The sequence below is a fragment of the Dreissena polymorpha genome, chromosome 3 (genome assembly GCF_020536995.1).
Source record: "Dreissena polymorpha isolate Duluth1 chromosome 3, UMN_Dpol_1.0, whole genome shotgun sequence".
Lineage (NCBI taxonomy): Eukaryota > Metazoa > Mollusca > Bivalvia > Myida > Dreissenidae > Dreissena > Dreissena polymorpha.
This window is the reverse complement of record NC_068357.1, coordinates 106,529,309-106,545,424: the sequence shown is the minus strand read 5'-3', so window position 1 is coordinate 106,545,424 and position 16,116 is coordinate 106,529,309. Positions and strand designations below refer to the sequence as shown.

Below are 16,116 nucleotides of genomic sequence, written 5' to 3'. Positions count from 1 at the left end.
CAGAGACGGGTGTTGCTCCCCGAATGTTTTTTTGTCACAATATTGCATTATATATTCAGATAAAAGGAAATGTCTTGAGGGCACAGTAGTTGGGGGGACAAGAATTTTTATATAGAAAATTTCAAAGGGTCATTACTCTAAGTTTCATTGAATTCCGGTCATTAGTTGCTGAGAAATAGCCTGGACAAGAATTGCACTACATTTACAGTTAATGGAAAATTTCAAAGGGCCATAACTCTATGAAAAATCATCCGACAAGAACCCGCTGATAATATGCACATCTCCTCTTGGTATTGAAGCTTCCCGTAAAGTTTCATTGAATTCCGGTCATTAGGTGCTGAGAAATAGCCCGGACAAAAATTGTGCACGGATGGACACGCGGACGGACGGACGGACAGACAAAGCGGCGACTGTATGCTCCCCCCAATTTTTTGGGGGGGAGCATAAAAAGTGAAGTTAAGCACAAATACAGAATTTTGCCACCCCAGGGAAGTGATTGAAATATTGTTTTAAAATGTAATTATGGTTTAAATACTGTTACATATACCGCACTGAAGACCTACATAAAGGCTGCTTGAACAACATTTTTTAAGCCCAGGGTGAGCCTATGTCATCAAATTAAACAGACTTCTATCCACATGTTTGATCTAGACAATTATGGTGATCAGCACTATAACTAATGTTGGCAAAATCATCATGTCCTTGTTCAAGCATCGCAGTGCGTGAAACAAATTTTCTGGTCTATGTTATCCACTCTCGTTCTTTCCATGGTTCTTGTACAAAGGGTATGAGCTGTGTCTGAGAAAACAGGGCTTCATTAATGTGAGCTAAGTTGTGAGTAAAGTATAGTCCCAGATTAGCAAATACAGTCCACAAAGTCTAATCAAGGACGACACTTTCCAACAATTGTAGATTTTCGGTTAAGAAGACACTTCCTCAAAACAAAAAATTCCATTAAGCGGAAATTATCATCCCTGGTTTATCTGGGACAACTCTTTACCCTCATGCATAAGCTCCCAGAGCCTGGATCATACAAAGTTTTCTCAGAAAATCAATGGAGTAAACAAAACATTTTAGGCCAATGCCTTGTAACCTGCATTCTTATGTCCATCTTATGAGGATAGTTGTACTGGTTAAAAGTAAATTAATTCACTCAATAAATAGATACATTAAGAAACAAGAAATCAGTTTGTCAGAAACACTATGTCCCTTTCTGCGCCGCTTTGACTTTTTTTTGGTGGTGGGGGACATAATAAAAAAATAAAAAGATCCTAGCATATTTTATCCAGCTAATGTTTGCAAAAGGGTAAATCTTAATAATTCCCAACAATATTAAATATGTAAACAAAATAAAAATAGCTCATACTCACTTGTATTTCTGAAAGAAATTGGAGGGTTCAAACAATGGACTCCAGTCTGCACTCTCTCCTTGTTCAATGATGTCAGTGGTCACTTTCAAACCTGCCACAGATTCAACATGTTATTAACATGAATAAATGTCTACAATGTGTTCTTTTTTGCATCAAATAGAGTATCAATCTATTAAACATACGGTAATATGCTTTGGATAATGTTATAGAAAATATAACACACCTTATTCCTAGAAAGATGAGCATATAAAACTGTACAACAATTTTTCCAAGTTGACAGATCTATATTTTTTCATTTAAAAATAATGTTATCGGATTGTTTAATAACAAATAGCCCAGGGAAAGCAGACAGGCTTACACAGAAATTAGCTACACAGCAATCTTCCTATGAAAGGTAATAGACCACAACAATTATATCAAAATTAATGGGAGACCTGAAGTCAGTTACCTCCCAAAATAACTAAATAGAATCAGAAAGGCTCTTATTGTTGGTTTAGTCATTTATGTTTGTTGTCCCTTATGAACTACAAAGTGGACATTTATCTCACTTATCTCTGCACTTTGTAAGCTAATAAGACTGTGCAGGCCCTGAAGATTTTTTCCAAAGCCATTCAACCGGCAGAGCAAGTAGGCCTTACAATCCACTTGCCCTGCAGTTTAACCTTTTCCCACTTAAATACGTAATTTCATTTATTTGAAGTCCCTTAGAAAGTTATATTAATTTTTATTTTTTAATTTTTAATTGAAGACCATTCTTACTAGATTCATGTTTTAAGGCTTCATCTCCAAACCTTAGGTACTGATGAGCAGCAAACAGCATAAAATCTGAACAGACTGCGAGTGACTTTTTTTGTTTGTTTTTTTTTAAATTGAAATCGTCAAAAAAATAATTTTGGGACAGTATTTCGTTAGTTTGGCAACTTGTCTTTGGTGTGGCTGGAGTTTTGGGCTGGATCATTATTTTTAAAATCAGAAAAAGCACTTGCCCAACCAGTAAAGTATTGAAAAAAAACTTGAATCTCAAATTGGAGCCGACTAGAAGTTTTTCTATGCATGAATTGGACACTTGGTTTTTACACATTGTTAAATGCTCAAGTAATTTATAAAAACATGAAAAAACAAGCAATTATTTCCTGCTATATCAAAATGTGAAACAACCATACAAGCAGAGAGTTCAAATTAGTAGGACCTATTTAGGATTTTGTCGTCTTTGGAGTTGATCTGAAAAGGGAGATAATAGCAGAGCAACTTATGTCTAATTTCCTAAACTATCAAAATTATTGCTTGTGATTTTCAAGTGTTTAGCCGTTCAACAATTATATACAAAAGAGACAGGCACTTTAACAAGCATATGGTGATGTAAATAGTTTTGGATGAATGGAAATAAATCCACAAGCAAACGCTTGAGAGAAGTTCAACCCTTTCAAGGACATATCCTAGATTTATCACCTTCTTGGAATTCCTCCATCATGATCTGTCTGGTGGACTGTGTGACGTTGAATGTGGAGTTCTGACATGGATAGGCTGGGGTAATGACGGGCATCAGGTGAAAACGGTCCTGTGGGTTGATCTACAACAAACCAGGTCTCAACACCGTAAGAAACAAGACAGTTCAGACTGTGTAAGCAGATGTCAGCTGAATTATCTTCATGTATCGATGAGCATAGTCTAACACTTATATTAACAATATTTTGTATTTAAAAAAGAAATAAACTTTAACCAAAATGAATTTTAACAGCATTGGTAACCTACTTTGTTACTTGAAGTGAAACATACATTTGAGTTTTTGTTTGTTTGTTTAATATTTTCAATGGAAATCAGTGGAAAACTGCAGTGTGTACTTTGTGCCTAGACACTTTGAAGGCTTAAGAGACACTATAGATAGAGAGGATACATTCTGTGGCAGTTGTTTAAGTCTTTATGTGTTGACTTGCTGTAAATGGCTGTTAAAAATGAAAGCACAAAAAAGTGTTGTGTATCGAGTATTAGCAAATGTTGCGCAAGATATTCTTGGGCTCGACTCACCACTCCCCATGGACTTTTAAGCATTTCAAAGCTGCTATCAAAGATTTGTTTATAGAACTTAAATTTCATGCATGGAAATAAATGCCATGGATAGCAACAAAGCAACACTTACTCTTGGATCCCACACTGTGAAGTTCAGCTTGTTTTCCATGGATAGCTCCTTTAGTAACACAGGTTTGGGCCATTCCCTGAAACAAAACGCCCTTTGTTAGTATCAGCAAAGTCTGTCAGACCTCGGTCAAAACCAGCAAAACGAGATCCAAGGAAAATAGGCTCAACAATAATTTGGGTATGGCTTCAGTTTTGTTTCTCTGTTTATTGTTTATTTTTTCACCATTTTGTTTTTTAGTTATATCATGACAGTCAGTTCAACTTATCACACTTCCTGGGAGAGCTGGTTTACATATACATAGTCTACATACTATTCCAGTTACAACTGTCCTTCTTGTATCATAAATATATTTAGATGGCTGTACAAATAACATGAGACATCTCAACACAAGTATGTCAGGGTAAGGAATGCATCTTTAATTCACATATGTTCAGTCTAGAGCTCTACCAACTGAGCTGCAGACTTCTGTTAATGTCAAGCCCTGCTCAAAACAAAACTGGAATTTTGTCACAAACATGCCTAATTTCCACACTACATTTATAAGCTATATCCATGGCCATCTCAGAAATACGTGGATCACAGGGGATGAAGTGTCTTGATTATCTAGACTTCATAGTGATGATATATTTCAAGTTTCTATTCTATCCATGAAGAATGTGAAAGTAGTTCAAACTGCTTATCACATTAAATGCTGACAGACAGACAGCCTGCCAACCAACAAAACAATCGACAAACAGCGTGACTTCTATACATGTATATCTACTGTCCAACATTCTTTGAAGGGGCATAACAACTTCCTTTATGGGGTTATAAATACACTCTGATTTTACCATTGACACAAGAACACAAAGAACTTGTGCAGGAGAGTGGAAGGATCTGCATTAGGGTAGAGCTGACACACGCGGGCGACCAACATGGCCCATGAAACACCGCCCAGAAAGCCCAGGGAGTTGGAGTAGATGCCTTTCTCTGAAATATACAGATATATGAGTCTGGGAAACGGGGGCTTAATGCATGTGCTCAAAGTGTAGTGCCAGATAAGGCTAATCAGGGATGACACTTTCCACTTATATGGAATATTTTGTTTAAATTATAACAAAAATTCAGTCTAGGGGGAAAGTGTTGTCCCTGATTAGCCTGTGGGGACTGCACAGGCTAATCAAGGACAACACTACACACATGCAATAGGCCCCGTTTTCCCAGAGTGCTGCTCATAAAGTGACAGTTGACATTGAGGTTTGATTGGTGATGTGATTGGCCATTCAGATAGGCAAAATTTCATGATGGGCATGTTTTGTAACAAGAGGGCCATGATGGCCCTGAATCGCCCACCTGACTAACCTTGCTTCATGATCTTAAATTTTATTAGACTCGTATACAATCCCAAGCCAAATTTCATTAATTAATACATTCTGACAAAATTTCATTAAGACGTGATGAAAACTGTGACCTCTTTCATCTACACAAGGTTTTACTAGAATTTGCCCGGTGACCTAATTTTTGACCCCAGATGACCCATATACGATCCAAAATCAGATATTATCAAGATAAACATTCTGACCATATTTCATTAAGATCATATGAAAACTATGACCTCTATTGTCTTCACAAAGTTTTTCTATGATTTGACCTAGTGACCTAGTTTTTGACCCCAGATGACCCTAATATATAATATTCTGGTCAAATTTCATAAAGATTTAATGAAAACTGTGACCTCTACTGTCTACAAAAGTTGTTTTTTTAATCTGACCTAGTTTTTGACCCTAGATGACCCAAATTCAATCCCAACCCAGATTTTAACAAGACAAACATTCTGACTATATTTCATTAAGGTCTGATGAAAACTGTGACCTCTATAGTCTACACAAGGTTTTTCTATTATTTGATCAGTGCCTAGTTGCTGACCCTAGATGACCCAAATACAATCCAAACAGGGCTCCCCTGGCCCAAAAATTTCTGTAGCCAACATTTTAGCCAAATGGAATTTTGTGTAGCCAAATTTTAGAAACTGTAGCCAAAGTTTTAGCAAAGCATTTGCAGGGGTCAAAGTTGGATATTTTGAAAATCCTGAACTTAAAGCTGGAGGCCAGGGGGCCACAGGATCCTTGGTGGGTCCAGGGGACAAGGGGGCCGCAGGCCCCCAGAAGCTCCTGGATTCGACGCATTTAAAGCGTGCCTGTACCTGTTCTGGTATTTCGATTTTCATAATAAAACAACATACACATATATTTAAAAACCTTCTTGTATTTGAAAAGGAACCCACAAAAGTTAGTCAAAAGGCAATTCATTCACATGCACCCTCTGTCTGGCATGGACTCGACTGCAGGTGTTGCTTTTGAAGAACCCGGTAAAACCTGTAACAGTCGTTACAAATTATTATATTTTTCACACATACTTTAAAGTCAATAATACATGTTTAATAAATGCAGAATCAAATGTCATCATTTATATTCACAGAATCATGCTGCCAGAAGCCTCCACATACACCTAAGAAAATTGGGTATGGTGGCTTCTGCTCAACAGTTAAAATTGAACATTTCAGCATGGGTTCCCCTAGTTTTTATCCCAATCGTTTTGTTTGAATGCTTAATAATTGTATCCCGGTGTGACCCAAATTTGACAATGTAACGGTTACATGAAGCAATATTTAGCAAATAATTAAAGAAATAATGAAATGTTTAATAGCACAAAATAATAATTTTAAACTCCGCTGTATTACTTTGAAATGATTCCAAGACAATAATCATCCATTTAATTATAAAAATAGAACATCGTCGAATTTGAGTGTCGTCGAATTTGGGTTACGATAGGTTGCCCATATTTGTTTTACAAAAAGTAAAAAAAAAACATTTCTTGCTGCTGGGCTCATATGTTGGGGACAATAAAACATTTTATTTAACTAAAAAAGACCTGTCCCAGTCAGCAAAAATGGCTTATTTGATCGTATTTTCAATTACTGTTAAAATTCTTTTCCTGTTTTATGCTTTATTCAAAGGTCAAAATGTTTTAAAAGCTCACAATCAATGAATCATACCTTATTAATAAAAAAATGTGGCAAATTTATTAGATCTATCTTGCCGATTTTTTATGCAAAACAACCTAAACAGTAAACTTTAGCAACAGAAAATGCGACCAAATTCGGGGTGTTAGTTTAAAAAAATAAAAACCCTACCTGGTTGGTCTTAATGGTTCTTATATTCTTTATGTGATAAGGGTCCTCTGCGTGGAGACGAAATGCCTTCTTCCCACAAGACTGATAATTCAGGGTTTTCTTACAAACTTCTCAAACCGATTTTCCACAAGATTCCACTTTTCTCAACCAGTTCACTCCCCGCGGTAGACTACGGCGTAGTCTTTCTCGTGTAACCATTCCCAGCGCCACTTATTTATTGCACCTTCAAGATCTTTCACCTTATATCCAACAGGCAAGTATCTCGTTGCCATTTTTCTCAACTTAAGTCTAAACACAGCTTCCCATTCGGCATTAAATATACACAAAAAGTACTCAAATTGATTTAAATCGGCAGCAATCTTTAATCTTTAATCAGATGTAATTGTTTATTTAAGCCTCTACGATGTACGATTTGTTTTCACATCAGTAATTTGTCTCGATGACCGGTGTTAATGCCAACTGCGTATCAATTTTTCAGGTCAATAACACGGCGATGTATTGAAGCACAGTCTACAGCTGAAAGCGGTTAATATCTGGGATGGCATGTCAGGAAAAAAATCAATACCGATAATTCGCATTGTTCAATAATTAAGCAACGATTAATAACACTTATCCTTTATGGATTTTCGTGATAAAAACCATAATAAAGAAAATTTTATTCTCTTTAATCTGATATATAAATTATTAAAATACTCTTAGTGAATAAGAAGAAACTGATTTAATAGGGTAGGAAGCATTGTGATGAAAGGAGAAAATTCTAATTTCAGCAATTTCTCCTTTTATTTCAATGATTTCCACAGTCACAAACATTTGCAGAAAGAATTAACTGTTCTGGGTTAAGGGTTTATGTGGTCTGCAGCAAAGCCATCAGAAGAGAATCGTGTCAGAGAAACCTGGCCTGTAGCCAGCAAATCCTTTACTCTAATAGCACTATTAATTGGAAAAAAGAGTACACTATAATTATTTCTAAATCTGCCATCTCAAGGAGATAATTCTGGATTTAATGGTCCGATGTTGCTCATTTTCGACAGGGCTCGAGTTTTCATTGATATGAAGACACTGTGCAAGTTTGTAAAGAATTGGATGAAAAATTTGGACTTTATTGCATAAACACCATTTTCTCAATTCAAGGGGAGGTAATTCTGTACTTCATGGACCAATAATGCTCATTTTTTGTAGGGTTCGTGTCCTCATTGATATAAAGACACTGTGCAAATTTGGAAAGGATCGGACAAAAAATGTGGAAGATTTTGAAAGTTTTCACAAAATAGGCAAAAACGAATAAACATGCAAAGTTCAACGAGCTCCTGCGGCCATGTTTTTTGACGAATCAAATTTCTTTGAACAACTTTTTCAGGGGAGCCTTCAAAGGTCATCCCTGTGAAATTTTTTGAAAATCTGATGAGCGGTTTCTGACAAGAAGATTTTTTAAGGTTTTTACCATATATGGTCATGGCGGCCATCTTGGTTATGCGATCAAATTTTTTTAAACAATTCTTTTGTCCAATGACCTAGGGATGCTCCACATGAAATTTAGTTGAAATTGGCTCAATGGTTTAGTAGAAGAAGATGTTTACAAATTGTTTACAGACAGACGGACGGACGGACGCCGGACGCTGAGTGATCACAATAGCTCACCCCGAGCTATTGCTCAGGTGAGCTAAAAACGTGTATACACACTCAAAGCTGTTTGAAAGACTGTAACCCTAGCAGGCATGGTGATATATTACATAGCCTATTGTCTAATGTATTACATCAATTGGTTATTCCATACGATTAAGAGTGTTGAATTTACCATCAGTTAAAGCCACTGTCTGGATTTTTAGTCTGTTTAGCAGACAGGGTAACTCCTGACCAGACTGCCCATTGGCACCATCTGGTCCGGAACAATGCTCGCCACATATGGCCTAAGACCGATTTTGGCGAAACACAGGTTATATCTTAAAAGATGCTTAGTATACTTGAAAAGCAAGAAGCTAGAACTATGGCATCACATGTTTGTTAGCGTACATGCATTAATCAGAAGCCAAACTTCTTATTTTATCTGCATGATCATAAAACCCAAGCCTTACACACTCAGGTAATTGCAAAACGCACATTTTCTATATAATCGTAGGGTACTTACTCTTTGCCCATAATTTGATGGCCCTGAGAGTCATTCTGAAGTTGTCCACATTTGGAACAAGGTGTAAGATCTCATCTGTGACTCTGCACCCTGTAAAGAGAAAGGAAGAAATGGAATCACGGAATAAAACACAGGGCCCTCATTTCGGCCCCATTCCCCCCTTAAAATAGTATACTTTTTTCCCCTATTTTAGCTAAAAATTCCCCCCTCCTAAAACATTTTTTTTATACCTATGTTGCCAGCTGTAATCATGCTATTAACATTTGATTAAATGCATACATGCCATAATTTTTCAGACCAATTCCGGGACATTGAGTTAAATTGTCCGGGACTTTTGCCGATTTTCCGGGACATGTATAAAATGTAGCGATATTTATAGACATATACATTTTTGGTACGTTTTTTTTTGTTTCGCATCGTTAATTGCAAAAGTTCGAAAGCCTATCCGAAATACACTTGATCTATCAACGTCAAATTAAACATTACTACTTCCGTTACTAGATACAAGCCACGTGTTTTCAATGTAAGCGTTCTAAACATAGATGGTGACATCACGTCGTTATTGTTATTGAGACCGGTGTTTAACGCGTAGTTGTTGATATGCCTTTATTCATTTATAACATTTATATAATAAAAAACACAACAATACAGTACCGTTAGATCGTCAACTCAAATCAATTCACAATACATACAACCAATCACAATAAAACAAATACAACAAAACAGTACCGGTAGATCGTCAACTTAAAATCGGGACAGTCACACATTAGTTACACACTTATTTGTACTTTTTTACTCAACTTCTTTGTCGGTTAAACGTGCGAACATAAACTGCTTTTAATTTTTTACTCAGCGATGTTGGACTTCCGATGTGTGAACAACTATCCTTTGCCCTTACGCAGCGGGAAATAATGACGTAGTAGATTAAAGTCAATTAACAACCACATTACACAATGCCGCCTTTTCGGTTTGACCGCGAACGTGAGACAATCGATATGATAACAGGACCCCTGTTAATTGATCGATTTTGACACGTAGCGTAGTCTGCCTATTCGGGTAGGCATTGTCATGGAGAAGCTGCAGATATACACAGATTTGAGGTGCATTTAAGCCTAAGATAAGGTACATGTATATATGGATTTTGTAAATTCTGGGACATTTGACAGATTTCCGGGACAGCGGGACAAGTTCTTCATTTCCGGGACTGTCCCGGACAATCCGGGACGTATGGCATGTATGTTAAATGTATATTTATGTAAATTACATTAAAATATAGCAATTTTAAGTGTTGAATGGTTGGTGAAAAGATTTTCTAAAATTCCCCTTTTCGACCCCCTCTAAGGGCCTCAGCCCCAATCCCCCAAAGTGTAGCAAGGGCCCTGAAACACCCTTGCAGGGGTTTTCCTGCTTTTAAAAAAAGGACGTAAAACAAACACAGAAAGAAGTATCTAATGATAATTACATCTCAATTTTATTTAATAAATATCTTAAAAATTATATAACTATAATTGATATGATTTTGTCCTCAACTTTGAATTATTATAAAAAGTTATATTAAATTAGTTTTTCCCAAATCAGTGGACTTTAAGCATGATTTTTTTTTTTAAATGGCCAGAAACTGATCTGATGTGTCAATATTTGTTGATAAAAAAATTCCCAATTTGGTCCATTTTGTCGATTTTTTCCCCCCAAATTTGCCATTTTAACAATTTAAAAAATCCCAATTTGACCAATCCTTTTCCCATTATAGCTAGGAAAACCCTTGCCTTGTCAGGGCTCCAGCTGGGTCAAACTTATCTATAGCCAAATTTACCTTGTTATGTCTGAATCCTTATTATTTTGGATATTTGATGGGTGATTATGAAGAAAGGGAAATTTCTTGAGCCAAATTTTCTCATTTGTAGCCATTTGCTGATTTGGCAGATGGCAGAGCAAGCCCTGCTTGCAAATAAAGGCATACCTAATACATCATATCAATGATTACTGTTTAAAAATCAAAACCCAATCAATAACTTTGTAAATCAACTCATGATCAAGTGCAGTATTTATTTTGTTGGACTGGCCATAATGCAGGACTGGCATAAATGGAAATTTTTGAATAAATTTACTCTTAAGTATTTGTTATTGTACTTCCAAAGTTGCAGTAATAAAAATAAAGATGTGTTTGTGAAACACTATGTCCCCCCACATATTTGACCTTGAAGGATGACCTTGACCTTTCACCACTCAAAATGTGCAGCTCCCTGACATACACATGCATGCCAAATATCAAGTTGCTATCTTCAATATTGCAAAAGTTACGGCCAATGTTTAAGTTCGACGCAAACAAACCAACAAACAGACAGGGCAAAAACAATATGTTCCCCAGTATAGACTGGGGGACATAAAAAATAAAACTATCAAAGCTTTCAAAATTTGCAACAGACCTGCAATATCCAATTTGTGTGAGTGCTATCAAACTTTTCATTTTAAAGCAGAACCCTGATAATAATATCTGAGTCTCATTCTGGGATCAGTCAGCACAGGCTAATTAGGGACAACACTTCCTGCTTAATTAGTATTTTTGTTTACAGGAAGTCTTTTCTTAGCAAAAATCCAATTCAGGCATGAAGTGTCGGCCCTGATTAGCCAAAGCAAACTGAACAGGCTTATCTAAGAGGTCACTAACAAGCATTAAACCCCATTTTCCCAGAACCAGGCACATATATTTTTAATGCATAACACAAGAACTAACAAATGTACATACAAATTATGATGTAAAGGCTACCATTAATGATTTATCATACAGAATACCAAAACTACAAGGAACATCGCGTTTTGGGAACACCTACCGTTGAGACTGCGTACACACTTCTGGTCGAGGTTCTTCAGAAGTGTCTCGTCTCTCAGATCAATATCCTCTGGGATTGTGGGTAACGCCAGTCTGGCAAACAACATATCCAGCTACAACAGAACATAACAAACAGTTCATGACAAGATTTCAGAAATCAATGTCAAAAAATAAGTTTTTTTTTATCTCGATCCTCAAAATATCATGAATTGTAAGCCAAATATGCAACAGATTAACAGCTTGAGCTAATATGAAATATTTGACAAATTTTAAGCTCAATGAAATATGTTAATTCTTTTCTGAATAAATGTCTATGGCCCTGATAATGCCTGTTTAATACATACATGTATATTATTTTACTTAAACAATAAAAGCATTTGATCTATGATAAAACTGAAACAAGAGCACCGCATAACGGGTGCCACGCTCGGCTGCGGGTGCAGTTTTTAATTAATGAAAGCTTGTCAGAATTTTTTTTTTCAGAGGTCACAGTGCCCTTGACCTTCGACCTAGTGACCCAAAAATGGGTGTGGCATGTAGAACTTATCAAGGTGCAGCTACATGTGAAGTTTCAAGGTTGTAGGTTGAAGCACTTTGATTTAAGAGCCAATGTTCAAAACCTTAACAAAATGTAAAGGTTTTAGCACGACGTGGACGTCGGACGACGAACTGGCTATGACAATACCTCAGGTTTTCTCCGAAAATAGCCGAGCTAAAAAGATGGGTAAAAATAACATTGCAAAAATGTATAGTCTAAATAACCTTCCAGTATCATTTAACTCTTTTGAATACACAAACCAATAATTGCCGTTCCACAATTATACCATTTATTATACCACACCATTCTACAATTATACCAACAAACATACCACAGCATTCCACAATTATACCAATAATAATACCACACCATTCTCTCATTATACCAACAATTATTCCACATCATTCCACAATGATACAAAAAATATACCATACCATTCCACAATTATACCAAAAATTACACCACACCATTCCACAATTATACTTTTAATTATACCATACCATTCCACAATTATAAAATTAATACCACACCATTCCACAATTATACAAACAATCATACCCCATCATTCCACAATTATACCATTAATTATACCACACCATTCCACAAATATACCAATAATTATACCACACCATTCATCACTTACACCATTAAGAATAGAACATCATTCCACAATTACACCACACCAATCCACAATTATACCACCAATCATAACACACTATTTTATTATTATTATGCCAACAATTAAATCATACCATGCCACAATTATTCCACCAATCATACCACACCATTCCACACTTATACCAACAATCATACCACAATTATACCACACCATTCCACAATTACACCAACAATCATACCACTCCATTTCACAATTATACCAACCATTACACCACCCATTCCACAATTATCTCAACAATCATACCAAAAAAATCCACAATTACACCACACCATTCCACAATTATACCAACCATTATACAACACCATTCCACAATTAGACCAACCGTTATACCACACCATTCCACAATTATACCAACAATAACACCACACCATTCTACAATCATACCACACCACTCCACAATTATACCAACAATTACACAACACCATGCCACAATCATACCAACAATTACACAACACCATTCCACAATTATACCAACAATTACACAACACCATTCCACAATTATACCAACAATCATACAACACCATTCCACAATTATACCAACAATTACACAACACCATTCGACAATCATACCAACAATTACACCACACCATTCTACAATCATACCACACCATTCCACAATTATAACAACAATTACACCACACCATTCCACAATTATACCAACAATTTTACCACACCATTTCACAAATATATCCACAGTTCTACCATACCATTCCACAATAATACCACACCATTCAACAATTTTTGTTTATACCACACCATTCCACAAATATACCAACAATCATACCACACCATTTCACAATTATACCAACAATTATACCACAGTATTCCACAAATATATCCACAGTTCTACCACACCATTCCACAATTATATCAACAATCATACCACAGTATTTCACAATTATACCAACAATTATACCACACCATTCCACAAATATATCCACAGTTCTACCACACCATTCCACAATTATACCAACTATTAAACCATACCATTCCACAATTATACCACACCATTCCACAATTATATCAACAATCATACCACAGTATTTCACAATTATACCAACAATTATACCACACCATTCCACAAATATATCCACAGTTCTACCACACCATTCCACAATTATACCAACTATTAAACCATACCATTCCACAATTATACCACACCATTCCACAAATATATCCGCAATCCTACCAGACCATTCCACAATTATACCAACCATTATACCAAACCATTCCACAATTATACCAACAATTTTACCACACCATTCCACAATTATACCAACCAATTACACACCAATCCACATCTAGAGCTTTGTCACAGACGTGATGTATACCCCCACCTGCCGCATTGACACAGACTATTTTGCATGTTGTCTTCACAAAACAAGAGAATCAAATTTATGGCGATTTTTAAGAATTATTATGCCATTATTATTTATGGCCATTTGCACTCTTTAATTCTTTGGCATGACATGCCGTCCAATGACTGTGAACAAAATTAATGTACAGAGTCATTTTAAAATCTCACAATTAATGACATAGATATGGTCCAGACAAGCTCATTTATGGCCATTTTTCACTTTTGAACTCCAAGTGTGACTTTACTCTTGGAGATATTGACATAATTCTTTGGCATGACACATTGTCCAATGATTGTGAACAAACGTGCCACATGATTTTAAAATCTCATAATAAATGATAAAGTTATGGCCCGGACAAGCATTTGACCTTTGATCTCCAAGTGTGACCTTGACCATGGAGATATCAACATACTTTCTTCACACGACACACCGTCACAAGATGGTGAACAAATGTTCTAAGTTATTTCAAAATCTAACGATAAATGACATAGTTATGGTCTGCACAAACTTTCGGTTTAAAACACACTAAGTGACCCCATGACCTAGTTTTTGACCCGGCATGACCCATATTCAAACTTGACCAATACATTATCAAGATACAACTTGTGACCAAGTTTGGTGAAGATCGGATGAAATTTCAGGACAGACCGACAGAGTGACTCCTATATAGCCCCAATTACCAATGGTAATGGAGGTATAATTATACCAAACATTATACCACACCATTCCACAATTATACCAACAATTACCCCACACCATTTCACAATTATACTAACAATTACACCACACCATTCTACAATAATACCACACCATTCCACAATTATACCAACCATTATACCAAACAATTCCACAATTATACCAACAGTTACACCACACCATTCCACAATTATACCACCAAGTATACCACACCATTTTAGAATTACACTAACAATTATTCCACACCATTCCACAATTATACCACAAACAATCCTGATACCCACCTCAATCCCATCAAACGACATCTTGATAACAGGAACATATGCCTCCTCCACAGCCTGTGAACCACATGAAAAGTACAGAATTAGGTCAGTATTTACACTAGGCATTTAATCACTCCTTAATTTTCTCAGTATTTTAACCTTAATATACCTTAATGTTTTTTTAAATTTTTTTTTTTTGTTTTAATTTCTTAATATGATTTTATACCAGTAAGTAAATTTATTTAAAACAAGAGCTCGGCTGCGGTTGCATTTTTGAAGAAATTAAAGCTTGTCAGATTTTTTTTTTTTAGAGGTCACAGTGACCTTTGACCTAGTGACCCAAATATGGGTGTGGCGTAAAGAACTCATCAAGGTGCAGCTACACATGAAGTTTCAAAGTTGTAGGTAGAAGCACTTTGATTTTAGAGCCAATGTTCAAAACCTTAACAAAATGTTAAGGTTTAAGCACGACGCTGATGGCGGACACGACAACGGACACAACACGTCACGACAAGCTGGCTATGACAATACCTCGGGTTTTCTCCGAAAACAGCCGAGCTAATGAATAAAAAATATTCTTTTTATTCCTTTACAAAGAATTTCCTTCAATTGGGTCACAAAGTAAATATTTTATTATTAGAAATAAATTTAAGCCATAAATATTTCAACAAAAAGACAAACCCTGAGATCTTTCACTTCGGACTGTTCCTTAAGAAGCTCAATGAAGGAGGAGAAGAAATCAGTGCGCTCCACATGCCTTGGTGCCACACACAGGGTATCAATATCAGCACCTGCAAGTTGAGACATGGACATGCCATTGCTTACTCCCAGTTTCATTAAGTGAAAAACATAAATAAGGACTCAAATATTTAACTTTTGGCATATTGTATTATAAAACGTTCACTGGTAAATATTATTTCATGACAAATAGGCAAGAAAATATAAATG

The 16,116-nt window shown here is 36.0% G+C and overlaps 1 protein-coding gene across 7 annotated transcripts in view; it reads right to left on the bottom strand.

Moving 5' to 3' along the window:
- LOC127870864 (poly(A) polymerase type 3-like) overlaps positions 1–16,116 on the bottom strand; it is a 125,677-nt gene that overhangs the window by 26,555 nt on the left and 83,006 nt on the right. For all 7 annotated transcript variants that reach the window (XR_008044956.1, XM_052413422.1, XM_052413421.1 and 4 more), the window contains 8 exons: positions 15,850–15,959; positions 15,190–15,243; positions 11,636–11,747; positions 8,805–8,894; positions 4,338–4,476; positions 3,508–3,583; positions 2,820–2,940; positions 1,371–1,461 (listed from right to left, as the gene is read on the bottom strand). Coding sequence is in view for 6 of the 7 variants with exons in the window: in XM_052413422.1 (XP_052269382.1) it covers positions 1,371–1,461; positions 2,820–2,940; positions 3,508–3,583; positions 4,338–4,476; positions 8,805–8,894; positions 11,636–11,747; positions 15,190–15,243; positions 15,850–15,959 (793 nt within the window). In the remaining variant the exon portion in view is untranslated. The remainder of the gene's footprint in view (positions 1–1,370; positions 1,462–2,819; positions 2,941–3,507; positions 3,584–4,337; positions 4,477–8,804; positions 8,895–11,635; positions 11,748–15,189; positions 15,244–15,849; positions 15,960–16,116) is intronic.